The sequence below is a fragment of the Heteronotia binoei genome, chromosome 13, assembly GCF_032191835.1.
Source record: "Heteronotia binoei isolate CCM8104 ecotype False Entrance Well chromosome 13, APGP_CSIRO_Hbin_v1, whole genome shotgun sequence".
In the NCBI taxonomy this organism is placed as follows: Eukaryota; Metazoa; Chordata; class Lepidosauria; order Squamata; family Gekkonidae; genus Heteronotia; species Heteronotia binoei.
Genome location: NC_083235.1, coordinates 9,443,542 through 9,457,117, shown reverse-complemented (window position 1 = coordinate 9,457,117; position 13,576 = coordinate 9,443,542). Strand labels below are relative to the sequence as shown.

The following is a 13,576-nucleotide window of genomic DNA, read 5'->3' as shown; positions in this document are numbered from 1 at the left end:
CCCAAAAGCATGTTCCACATCCAACATGTATGCTACTCATTTTCATTTAAAAGGTAAAAGTCCCCTGTGCAAGCACCAGTCATTTCCAACTCTGGGGTGACGTCGCATCACGTTTTCACGGCAGACTATAAAACAGGGTGGTTTGCCACGGCCTTCCCCAGTCATCCACGCTTTGCCCCCAGCAAGCTGGGTTCTCCTTTTACCGACCTCGGAAGGATGGAAGCTGAGTCAACCTGGAGCCGGCTCCCTGAACCAGCTTCCGCTCGGATCGAACTCGGATCGAGAGCGGAGAGTTCGGACTGCGGTACTGCAGCTCTACCGCTCTGCGCCACGGGGCTGTCTGCAGTTTTCCACGGGGAATTGTTCACACACACACACCCCATTCTTCCGGAGCGTTCAGCCCTCATTGATTTCTGAGCCCTTGAAAGCATGTTCGGATTCAAGTAATAAAAGGAAAAGGACAATCAGCAGATGGACCCACATACTTCATTTATTATGCTCAGAAAAAATGCTAAGATTCGCCAGTCCAGACAACACAGCGGTTGGCCGATTCGCTAAAGAATCTCATGTTCTTGGTCTTTCAGTGACGCTTTGCATAATACATCTCACATTCACATCAGCCAGGAGCTGATGTAGCAGGAGCAGGAGCTCCTTTGCATATTAGGCCACACCCTCTGATGTAGTCAATCCTTCTGGAGCTGACAGTAGGCCCTGTAAGCTTCTGGAGGATTGGCTACATCAGGGGGTGTGGCCTGATATGCAAAGGAGCTCCTGCTACAAAAGGAGCCCTGATGTCAGCATATTAAAACTGAAAAGAGGGTAGGGAGAGCAAGATGATCTTGTAACCCTTTCCTTTCCAAACATCAAGCAGTGGAAAAGCAACCGGGAAGAAGGCAAACCCCCCCCCAAGCTGTGAAATCAAAGAATAACGGAAATGGGAAGTGGTCGGTTAGGAGAGGACGAAATCGGCCTCCGTGGTACTAGCGTGAGAATCACAGCAGCAACGTGGTTCGAAAATTAAGCTGCACATCAGAAAAACGTGCAATTTCTAAAATGATTCTCTGTTCATTTATTTATTTATTAAATGATTTAGAATTAGATTAAATCAGTGGTTAAGAAAACATCATACATGTGCCTAGGGCTTTTTTTTGTAGCAGGAACTCCTTTGCCTATTAGGCCACACACCCCGATGTAGCCAATCCTCCTGGCGTTGATAGTAGGCCTTGTATGATTGGCTACATCCTCTTGGAGGATTGGCTACATCAGGGGGTGTGGCCTAATAGCCAAAGGAGCTGCTGCTAGAATTCCACCCCTGATGTAGCCAATCCTCCTGGAGCTCACGGTAGGCCCTGTTCGAAGAGCACTGTAAACTCTTGGAGGATAGGCTACATCAGGGGGGGCGTGGCCTAATATGCAAAGGAGCTCCTGCTAGAATTCCACCCCTGATGTAGCCAATCCTTCTGGAGCTCACAGTAGGCCCTGTACGAAGAGCCCTGTAAGCTCTTGGAGGGGGCGTGGCCTAATAGGCAAAGGAGTCCCTGCTGCAAAAAAAAGCCCTATATGCGCCCACGTCCTTGCATGGAAACACAAAAATAAAGCCATCTGCTCAACTTGGCTTTACTTTTAAAACTTTTCCACCCAGGTACAATAGGACTGACAACATCAATAACAGGTTGGCGCATGTAAAATAACTCCACCACCCTAGTTTTAATCCTTCCCCGCATCCCCGGTGGTGTTCAGATTCAAAAGGTCAATTGAGGGATCTCGGGCTCTTCGGAATGCCCAATCACACAGCCTTCCAAGGAGGAGAGGGTCCCAGCCAGCAGCAATCACAGCCTCTTCTGGGCCACGGCCACAGCCTTCTGAAGGTGCTCTGTCGGCACCAGCTCGAGCGTTTCCAGGGCGTGAACCAACTGATCTCGAGCGCAGCTGATGAAAGTGTTGCTAAGGAAAGCTGGGAGGCCCCCGATCCCATCGCGCAGGGTGTAGAGCGGGACGCGGACCAGGCCCATCGCCTGCAGCGACAGAGGAGCAGAATTCAGTCACAAGATCCCACCTTGAACACCCCCCACCCCCCAAAAAACAACAGCACACCAATCCTCAGAAGCAGACTCCACCAGCTTTCCCCATCCACAAACTTTTAAGACAGTCCAGTGAGTAAAACCCTTGAGTACAACTGAGGGGAGTTTTTTGGTAGAAAAAGCCCAGTAGGTGCTCATTTGCATATTAGGCCACTCCCTTTGATACCAAACCAGCTGCAGTTCCTGCATAAGCAAAAAGCCTTGGATACAACCTATTTACCTCCCTTAGCCTACAGTCCTGTCCCCTGCAGCCGACAGGTAAGCCCCAAAGAATACAGTGAGCAGCTACATTGCCTGTGTCTTAACGGCTGTCCTCCAAAACCAATTGTTAGTCCCCGCATATTCCCTATTGAGTAGCATCTCTAAGAGAATCCACAAAACAACTTTACTCCCAACTTCTTCTGTCTCTCTTTTGGATATTGCAACACTGCCCGCAAGAGGATCTGGGAGGGAAAAGGTTAAGAGAATTCTCTCACTGGGGTACACTTGGGGTTTGGCACCACCCTCTCACTGGGTTTGATTCCCCACTTCTTCACTTGCACCTGCTGGAGTGGCCTTGGGTCAGCCAGAGCTCTCACAGAGCTGTCCTTGAAAGGGCAGCTGCTGTAAGAGCTCTCTCAGCCCCACCTACCTCACAGGGTGTCGGTTGTGGGGGAGGAAGATAAAGGAGATTTTAAGCCGCTCTGAGACTCTGAGTGGAGGGCGGGATATAAATCCAATAGCATCATCATTATCATCGTTTGTCCTTGAAAGGGCAGCTTCTGGGAGAGCTCTCAGTCCCACCCACCTCACAAGGTGGGAAACAGAAAGAGCAATTAACATGTGTTGATCCAAGTTGTTAAATGTTGTACTGAGGCTCCAGGATAAAACACTGAGAGAAAAAGGCTGACGAAGGACTGCAACCATAAGGAATCCCGGGCTAACAGTCCCTTACTCTCTCGGAGAGCAGCTTTGCTGGAAATTTGAGGACTCCACCCAAGTTGCTGAACATAAGGAAGAACAGCAGGAAGGCAATTGCCTCTAGGGAACTGTACCTTATTATGTTTATACAGCAGAAAGTGTGGGGGAGTGAGCAGAAATTTTTTTCAGTCGCGTTTGTTGTATCATGTATTATGAGCGTTTGTGAATTAAGTATCATGAGTGGTTAACAAGCTACTAATGATGACTATTATTATGCATGCATTTTGATAAGTGTAGGTTGCATATACACTGTTTGGGTAAAAGTGTTAGTTATTCCGGTGATTTTTGACTTAATAGAAGGAAGGAAGGCTTGGCTCAGTAGTTCTGCTGTGCGATTGAGAGAGCCTGGCAAAGCAAGCTATCCCTCCCCGCATTCCCCAAGGGAGGAGCCTCAGTCAATGGAGAAAATAGAGGCCTTGCTCTGTAGCTCTTGTGCGATTGAGCAAGCCTGGCAAAGCAAGCTGTGATGCAGAAGGAAGCAAGATATAGGGAGAAGGAAGCAGATGACAGCCAGTTGCTCAGGGGCCTAATAGGAGCCCTCCGGGGGCCTGATTTGCCCCCCAAGCTGCATGTTTGACACCTCTGCACTATACCCTACGGTGAACCTCAAAACTGGGGCAGTCTTAGCCAAGGGACATCGAGGGCAGCTGCCCTGGACTCCAGACTGGGCAGGACCCCAGATACTCAAAGCCTGGGTTGTGGAGGTGGGGAAGGAACCTAAGCCCAGGCCTAGCTCAATACATAAGAAAGTCCTCTTTTTTGGATCCTTGAGCCATACATGTCTGACACCCCTGGTTTACGGCACTCCGACAACCAATTCTGGACCACCCTTCCCATCCACTCCCATCCCCACCTCCAAACCGTGATCTTTCGCATGCGTGGCCCGGTCCTCTATGTTCCGCAGCTCCTCCAGGGTGACTCGTTTGGTGTAGAAGTGGGCCACCACCCCCTGGGGCTTCTCAGAGACATGGGAGCTCACATAGTCGCCCTCCGCGACACGCAGGAAGGCACAGCCAGGACCCAGCTCTTCACGGAGCTCCCGGTTCAGACCATCTTCCAAGGAGGCGTCCTGTGGATCCACAAACCCACCTGGAAATCCCAGGCGCCCGTCAAACCTCATCTGCATCTGTAAAGGAAGGGGACAACATCAGCGTGGGTCTCTATTGGAGAGTTTCCTGTTCAGGAAGCTTTGTAGAATCATGTTGGGCTGGATGGGCCATTGGCCTGATCCAACATGGCTTCTCTTATGTTCTTCTGTGACACAGAGTGTTGGACTGGATGGGCCATTGGCCTGCTCCAACATGGCTTCTCTTATGTTCTTATGTGACACAGAGTGCGGGACTGGATGGGCCATTGGCCTGACCCAACATGGCTTCTCTTATGTTCTTATGTGACACAGAGTGTTGGACTGGATGGGCCATTGGCCTGATCCAATATGGCTTCTCTTCTGTTCTTCTGTGACACAGAGTGTTGGACTGGATGGGCCATTGGCCTGATCCAACATGGCTTCTCTTATGTTCTTATGTGACACAGAGTGTTGGACTGGATGGGCCATTGGCCTGATCCAACATGGCTTCTCTTGTGTTCTTCTGTGACACAGAGTGTTGGACTGAGTGAGCCACTGGCCTGATCCAACATGCCTTCTCTTATGTTCTTACGTGACGCAGAGTGTTGGACTGGATGGGCCATTGGCCTGATCCAATATGGCTTCTCTTCTGTTCTTCTGTGACACAGAGTGTTGGACTGGATGGGTCATTGGCCTGATCCAACAGGGCTTCTCTTATGTTCTTCTGTGACACAGAGTGTTGGACTGGATGGGCCACTGGCCTGATCCAACATGGCTTCTCTTATGTTCTTCTGTGACACAGAGTGTTGGACTGGATGGGCCACTGGCCTGATCCAACATGGCTTCTCTTATGTTCTTATGTGACACAGAGTGTTGGACAGGATGGGCCACTGGCCTGATCCAACATGGCTTCTCTTATGTTCTTCTGTGACACAGAGTGTTGGACTGGATGGGCCACTGGCCTGATCCAACATGGCTTCTCTTATGTTCTTATGTGACACAGAGTGTTAGACTGGATGGGCCACTGGCCTGATCCAACATGGCTTCTCTTATGTTCTTATGTGACACAGTGTTGGACTGGATGGGCCACTGGCCTGATCCAACATGGCTTCTCTTATGTTCTTCTGTGACACAGAGTGTTAGACTGGATGGGCCACTGGCCTGATCCAACATGGCTTCTCTTATGTTCTTATGTGACACAGAGTGCTGGACTGGAGGGGCCACTGGCCTGATCCAACATGGCTTCTCTTATGTTCTTCTGTGACACAGAGTGTTGGACAGGATGGGCCACTGGCCTGATCCAACATGGCTTCTCTTATGTTCTTATGATTGTGATTACCTTTATGTATTGTACATGTGTAAGGTTGATTTAAGCTCATGTTATGTGTTCAATTAATAGCGTTTATTGTATAGTGTTTAATGAGTTCAATGTATAGTGACTAAGAAAGGAAAGGTCCCCTGTGCAAGCCCCAGTCGTTTCCGACTCTGGGGTGACGTTGCTTTCACAATGTTTTCACCGCAGACTTTTTAAGGGGTGGTTTGCCGTGGCCTTCCCCAATCATCTACACTTTCCCCCCAGCAAGTTGGGGACACCTTTTACCGACCTCGGACGGATGGAAGGCTGAGTCAACCTCGAGCCAGCTACCTGAAAACCCAGCTTCCGCCGGGGATCGAATTCAGGTCGTGAGCAGACTGCAGTACTGCAGCTTTAACACTCTGTGACTAAACACTATATTAAATTAGTAAATTATATTAAAGTAGTAAATTATATTAATAAATCAAATTAAATTAGTTAATTAGGTGGACAAGAACATCACTAGGAAATACATGTCCTTTTGTTTTACCTAGACTTGCAGCAGCAGCAATTAACAGGCAACTTTTATTACCTTTTATAGCTATCCAGACCAAACGGTCTTCCAATTACACTATTTCGCCATTTGATCCTAACTTTGTCACACTCAACCCACCGACTACATGTATTTTGGCCCCCTGTACTCCATCCCGTCGTCTGAAGAAGTAGGCATGCATATGAAAGCTTACTTGCGGAATAAAATTTGTTGGTCTTAAAGGACTCCTACTTTGTTCTAGTGACTAAACAGTGTATGAATTGTCAACAAAGAAAATTTATGAATGTTTTCAAGTGAGAGGTAATATCAAGGTCTTTCCTATCACGTCCTGCCTGGTCCTTTAACTGGAGATGCCGGGGATTGAACCTGGGACCTTCTGCATGCCAAGCAGAGGCTCTGCCACTGAGCCAGGGTCTGAGGTCAAGGTCTTTCTCATTACCTCCTGCTTGGTCCTTTTAGCTGGAGATGCCAGGGATTGAACCTGGGACCTTCTGCATGCCAAGCAGAGGCTCTGCCACTGAGCCAGGGTCTCAGGTTAAGGTCTTTCTCATCACCTCCTGCCTGGTCCTTTTGACTGGAGATGCCGGGGATTGAACCTGGGACCTTCTGCATGCCAAGCAGAGGCTCTGCCACTGAGCCAGGGTCTGAGGTCAGGGTCTTTCTCATCACCTCCTGCTTGGTCCTTTTAGCTGGAGATGCCAGGGATTGAACCTGGGACCTTCTGCATGCCAAGCAGAGGCTCTGCCACTGAGCCAGGGTCTCAGATCAAGGTCTTTCTCATCACCTCCTGCCTGGTTCTTTTAACTGGAGATGCCAGGGATTGAACCTGGGACCTTCTGCATGTCAAGCGGAGGCTCTGCCACTGAGCCACAGCCCTTCTCCAGTGTTTACACATGAAACAGCCTTAAACTGAATGAGATCCTTGGTCCATCAAGGTCAGTACTCTCTACTTTGACTGCAGCAGGTCTCCAAGGTCTTAGGTAGAGGTCTTTCAGATAACCTACTAATCAATTTTTCCCCCCTTGGTAACTGGAGATGCCAGGGATTGAACCAAGCAGATACTCAACACACAGGAATGAAACAGCCTTGGTCAGCTTGGTGGATGACCTCCACTGGGAGGTGGACAGAGACGACTGCGACCCTGTTGATTCTCCTGGACCACAGCTTTTGTTACCATCAATCGCGGTATCCTCATGGACCAGGGGTGGCCAAACTGTGGCTCTTTCACGCATATTGTGTGACTAAGTCCCCAACGCCTATCAGCCATCCTCGTCAGATGGCTCGGAAAAGTCATTTGTCTCTTTAAATCTCTTTTCCAAACCAAGCTGGTGGCTTGGATAATTCGTTTAAAGTTGTTTTCTTTCCATCTCTCCTACCCTCCACCCATCTATTTGCCTTCCTTCCTTCCCATCTTGCGGCTCTCACACATCTGACATTTATTCTATATGGCTCTTACTTTAAACAAATTCAGGCTCCCCTTTCCTGGACCATCTAGGAAAGAGAGCCAGTATGGTGTAGTGGTTCAGTGTGTAGACTCTTATCTGTGAGAACCAGGTTTGATTCCCCACTCCTCCACTTGCTGCAATGGCTTTGGGTCAGCCATAACTCTTTCAGGAGTTGTCCTTGAAAGGGCAGCTGCTATGAGAGCCCTCTCAGCCCCACCTACCTTCCAGGGTGTATGTTGTGGGGGGAGAAGATAAAGAAGATTTTATGCCGCTCTGAGTCTCTGATTCAGAGAGAAGGGCGGGGTAAAAATCTGCAGCCTTCTTCTTTGAGGAAAGAGAAAAAGTGGACTGCACTGAAGAGAAGAAAAAGGGGAAATGCCAGACGACAGATGGGGTTTATTATACAGAGTCCCTACACATTTCACCCTACGCGCTTCACCGTGAAATGCTGCAAACAGGAATAACAAGCTTAAGTTTATAAGCTCTGCTTAAAACACGTCTGTTTAACAGGTCTCTTAAAATATTTTATTCTGTTGCGTGCTACTTTGCTGTTCCACCTCTGCCTTATATGTACAGACTGGTAACTTTCCAGAAGTGTGCTTCCACACAAAAGCTCACACCCTGAATAAAACTTTGTTGGTTTTAAAGGCGCCCCTGGACTTTGTTCCGAGAGTTATGATAGCCACGGTCCAGAAGGTTTGTCTTATTTGTCTATAAGGTTTGTTATAAGTTTTTCTTATAGCTCTAAAAAGCTAAGAAAGGTCAGCCATGGTTGGTACTTGGACGAGAGACCTCAAGGAAGTGTAGGGTTGCTACGCAGAGGCAGGAAGTGGCAAACCACCTCCATTCATCTCCTGCCTTGACCTGGAAGGCCCAGGATGGCCTGGTCCTGTTAGATCTTGGAAGCAAAGCTGTGTTGCCCCTGGTTGGTACTTGGATGAGAGACCCCAAGGAAGTCCATAAGAACAAAATGACTATTCTCAACTTAGGGAATGGATTTTTTTTTTTCAGATGTGTTGCTAGATCGCTCTCTAATCCTAAAATCTAAAGTAACCCCCTGGTTCAGACGAATCAAATCTGATCATCTGAGCTCTCCATGCCTGGTTAATATCTCCAGATTCAACATCAGGTAGAAGAAGAAGAAGAAGATATTGGATTTATATCCCGCCCTCCACTCCGAAGAGTCTCAGAGTGGCTCACAATCTCCTTTCCATTCCTCCCCCACAACAGACACCCTGTGAGCTGGGTGGGGCTGGAGAGGGCTCTCACAGCAGCTGCCCCTTCAAGGACAACCTCTGCCAGAGCTATGGCTGACCCAAGGCCATGCTAGCAGCTGCAAGTGGAGAAGTGGGGAATCAAACCTGGTTCTCCCAGATAAGAGTCCGCACACTTAACCACTACACCAGACTTGCTCTCCATCCTTCACAGCTCTCCGCTTTCAGACTATGCAAACAACCCTGTTAACAGGTCGATTTTGCCACATTCCAACAGAACGATGATTTTGCATTTGTGGTTCACTTACGATAGAGGACCTTCCCCATTATATTCTCTCTTGTCCACTCTGCAATGCCCCCGGAATTAAATTTCTGTCTGGAGTACAAACCTCGTTAAAAGCATGTTCAGAAATTGAAAAGATGATATTTCTGTTATCTGACAACGATGCTCATGTGTCCTATAGAGTCTCTTTGTTGGCCCTTGCAACGAAGAAGATAAGAGCAAGAGTAATTTCAAATGCTGTAACTTCTTGAGGTTGGCCTTTCTGGGGAACTTTTAAGGTGTTAATTGGAAACTTTGTTGTTTGGGTTCTGTTTTGTTTTGTAACGGCCAATGTCTATATACATTTTTGACTACTACGTAAGAGAAACCATGTTGGATCAGGCCAATGGCCCATCCAGTCCAACACTCTCAGTCACATAAGAACATAAGAGAAGCCATGTTGGGTCAGGCCAGTGGCCCATCCAGTCCAACACTCTGTGTCACATAAGAACATAAGAGAAGCCATGTTGGATCAGGCCAATGGCCCCTCCAGTCCAACGCTCTGTGTCACATAAGAACATAAGAGAAGCCATGTTGGATCAGGCCAGTGGCCCATCCAGTCCAACACTCTGTGTCACATAAGAACATGAGAGAAGCCATGTTGGATCAGGCCAATGGCCCATCCAGTCCAACACTCTGTGTCACATAAGAACATGAGAGAAGCTATGTTGGATCAGGCCAATGGCCCATCCAGTCCAACACTCTGTGTCACATAAGAACATAAGAGAAGCCATGTTGGATCAGGCCAATGGCCCATCCAGTCCAACACTCTGTGTCACATAAGAACATAAGAGAAGCTATGTTGGATCAGACCAGTGGCCCATCTAGTCCAACACTCTGTGTCACATAAGAACATAAGAGAAGCTATGTTGGATCAGGCCAATGGCCCATCCAGTCCAACACTCTTGTGTCACACTGGCCAAAAAAACCAGGCTCCATCAGGACGTCCTCCTGTGGGGCCAGGACACTAGAAGCCCTCCCACTGTGCCCCCCTCCCCAAGCACCAAGAATACGGAGCATCACTCCCTCAGACAGAAGAACATAAGAGAAGCCATGTTGGATCAGGCCAATGGCCCATCCAGTCCAACACTCCGTGTCACACAGCGGCCAAAAAACCAAAGTGCCATCAGGAGGTCCACCAGTGGAGCCAGGACACTAGAAGCCCTCCCACTTTGCCCCCCTCCCCCAAAGCAGCAAGAATACAGAGCATCACTGCCCCAAACAGAGTTCCAACAATACGCTGTGGCTAAGAGCCACTGATGGACCTCTGCTCCATATGCTTACCCATTCCCCTCTTGAAGCTGGTTATGCTTGTAGCCGCCGCCACCTCCTGCGTCAGTGAATTCCAGGGTTTGACCAGGGTGGCTCTGCAAAGGCAGAGAATGGCTAACCACCTCTGAATATCTCTGTCCAGGCTTGCCTGAGATCTCAGAAGCTAAAGGAGGGTCAGCCCTGATTCGTAGTTGAATGGGAGACCACCAAGGAAGTCCAGGGTTGCTACGCAGAGGCAGGCGGTGGCAAACTCCTTCTGTCTACCCCTTGCCTTGAAAACCCTATGGGACTGCCATGAACCAGCAGCGACCTGACGGCACACAGATAGTGAGGATCCGCTAGAGAAGTGGGTACTCTCTATCAAAGCTGAGGCTGGTATATGGGTCTTTAAACACACCACATCCTTCCCACATACAGTCTAAAAGAGGGTGGCCAAACTGTGGCTCAGGAGCCACATGTGGTTCTTTCACACACACACACACACTGTGAGGCTCTTGAAGCCCCCACCGCCCCATTGGCGGGCTTGGAGAAAGCATATCTGTCTTTAAATCACTTCTAAATCCCTGGAGAGCCAGTTTGGTGTAGTGGTTACGTGTGCGGACTCTTATCTGGGAGAACCGGGTTTGATCCTCCACTTGCACCTGCTAGCATGGCCTTGGGTCAGCCATAGCTCTGGCAGAGGTTGTCCTTGAAAGGGCAGCTGCTGTGGGAGCCCTCTCCAGCCCCACCCACCTCACAGGGTGTCTGTTGTGGGGGAGGAAGTTAAAGGAGATTGTGAGCTGCTCTGAGACTCTTCGGAGTGGAGGGCGGGATATAAATCCAATATCTTCATCTACCTCACAGGGTGTCTGTTGTGGGGGAGGAAGGTAAAGGAGATTGTGAGCCGCTCTGAGACTCTTCGGAGTGGAGGGCGGGATATCAATCCAATATCTTCATCTACCTCACAGGGTGCCTGTTGTGGGGGAGGAAGGGAAAGGAGATTGTGAGCTGCTCTGAGACTCTTCGGAGTGGAGGGCGGGATATAAATCCAATATCTTCTTCTTCTTCTCCAAGCCAAGCCAGACAGCTGCTTGGAGAATGCATTTTTTTAAAAGTTAAAGCTACTTTCTTTCCACTTCTCCTTCCCCATCTATTTGCCTTCCTGCCTGCCTTCCTTATGGCTCTCAAACATTCGCCATTCATGTCTTGCGGCTCTCAAACATCTGACGTTTATTCTGCGAGACCCTTCCATTAAGCAAGTTTGGCCACCCCTGGTCTAAGAAATCCCAACTCTCTTTTGAGCCATTCTCAGATGCGCTGGAGTTTCTCGGCACTCTGTGCACGCTCAGAAGCACCTCTGCGCGTTAATTTTTAATATTTTGGGGGGGGGCGGCATTGGAAATCGGCAGAGGACGGAATGAAGCCCCCTCCCCTCTCTTTCGCGCCACCAGCTGTTCCCCTCCCCAAATCTCCCCTCCATCCATTTCTCACCAGCACCGCAAACCGCAAGGGGATCTTCCCGAAGAGGCGATCAGGGCAGGGCGCGTAGAGGAGGGCATGGCAGGCATGTCTCCACTGGGGAGGCCGGAGGAGCAGCGCCTCCTCCCGAGGCAACTGACGGGGCTCGGGCATGGCTGTAGCCCGACGGCTGGCTCCTCTGCCCATGCACAGACTCCGCCTTCTCCGCCTGCGTAAGGAGTTCAAAGAGGGTTATAAACAAACCGGCGCACCTTCAGTGCGTCTCGACCAATCATTGCTCAGCTTGCGGCCGCCGCCACCAATCAGAGGCCCGGCAGGGAAGGTTCGTAGAACGTTGAGACATTTCAGCGGCGGCGGTTCACGCCCGCTTGCGAGGGGTGGAGGCGTGGAGGGCGCGTGCGCCGCTCGAAGATTCTTCCCGCAGAGAGAGAGAGAGAGAGAGAGAGAGAGAGAAAGCGTCTGCTAGGGTTGGGTTGCCAACGTCCAGGTGGGGTCTGGAGATCTCCCGGAATGTCAACGGTTCGCTGGGCTTCATAAATCACTTTTTTATTTCAAACCTCAGGGTGTCAAACTCATTTGTTATGAGGGCCGGATCTGACATAAATGAGACCTTGTTGGGCCGGGCCATGTCGGGTTGGGTGGAGGCATGTGTGTACCTATTTAAGGTTAGGTAGCAGAGATATTAATTTTATAAAAAACACAAACACAAATATATCTTTTTTTAAAAACTTAAAACATGCTTTAAACGTTAGCATTAATTGGTCTTAAAGGTGCTTTCTTTGCATTTCTCCTATGGGATCCGGGGAACTGGGCAAAGGAAGCTCTGCCCAGTTTGGTGTAGTGGTTAAATGTATGGCTCTTATCTGGGAGAACCGGGTTTGATGCCCCACTCCTGCACTTGCACCCGCTGGAATTGCCTTGGGTCAGCCATAGCTCTCTCAGAGGTTGTCCTTGAAAGAGAAGCTGCTGTGAGAGCTCTCTCAGCCCCATCCACCTCATAGGGTGTCTGTTGTGGGGGAATAAGATAAAGGAGATTGTAAGCCGCTCTGAGGTATAATGGTGAATTGATCTGATGGTATCTGGGGCTCTTGGGGGAATGGGCTGTTTTTTGAGATAGAGGCATAACATTTGCAGCATAGCATCCAGTGCCTCTCCTCAAAATATCCTCCAAGTTTCAAAAAGGTTGGACCAGGGGCTCCAATTCTATGAGCCCCCAAAGAAGGTGCCCCTATCCATTATTTCCATTGGAGGGAAGGCATTTAAAAGGTGTGCAGTCCCTTTAAATGTGATGGCCAGAACTCCCTTCGGAGTTCAATGAGGCTTGTCGCACCCTTGCTTCTGGCTCCACCCCCAATGTCTCCTGGCTCCACCCCCAAAGTCCCCAGCTACTTCTTGAATTGGGCCTGGCAACTTGACCTTCCTAGGACAACTCTCAAACTTCTTGGTACCAAACTTCTCAGGACCCATGCATCCCCAGTACAGATAGGTTATAACTCCAATTCAGATCGCAGGCACACTTATACCCATCCAGCAGAAGGGAGGGGTGGCCAAAAAAACTAGGTGCCATCAGGAGGTCCACCAGTGGGGCCAGGACACTAGAAGCCCTCCCACTGTACCCCCACCCCCAAGCACCAAGAATACAGAGCATCACTGCCCCAGACAGAGAGTTCCAACAATATGCTGTGGCTAAGAGCCACTGATGGACCTCTGCTCCATAAAGATATAAGCCAGGGGTGACCAACGGTAGCTCTCCAGATGTTTTTTTGCCTACAACTCCCATCAGCCCCAGCCATTGACCATGCTGGCTGGGACTGATGGGAGTTGTAGGCAACAAACATCTGGAGAGCTACCGTTGGCCACCCCTGAATTCTGGGCGAATGCATCTTCAGTATGGGGCAGATCAATGGGGAG

At 49.5% G+C, this 13,576-nt stretch overlaps 1 protein-coding gene across 1 annotated transcript; it reads right to left on the bottom strand.

The window, feature by feature from the left end:
• Positions 1–1,601: 1,601 nt before the first annotated feature.
• Positions 1,602–11,882, bottom strand: LOC132581194 (U8 snoRNA-decapping enzyme-like). The gene is made up of 3 exons (XM_060252337.1): positions 11,678–11,882; positions 3,895–4,167; positions 1,602–2,015 (listed from the first exon to the last, which is right to left on the bottom strand). Exons 1-3 carry the CDS (start codon positions 11,849–11,851, stop codon positions 1,830–1,832), a joined length of 633 nt encoding a protein of 210 aa, XP_060108320.1. The 5' UTR covers positions 11,852–11,882; the 3' UTR covers positions 1,602–1,829.
• Between the last annotated feature and the right edge of the window lie 1,694 nt (positions 11,883–13,576).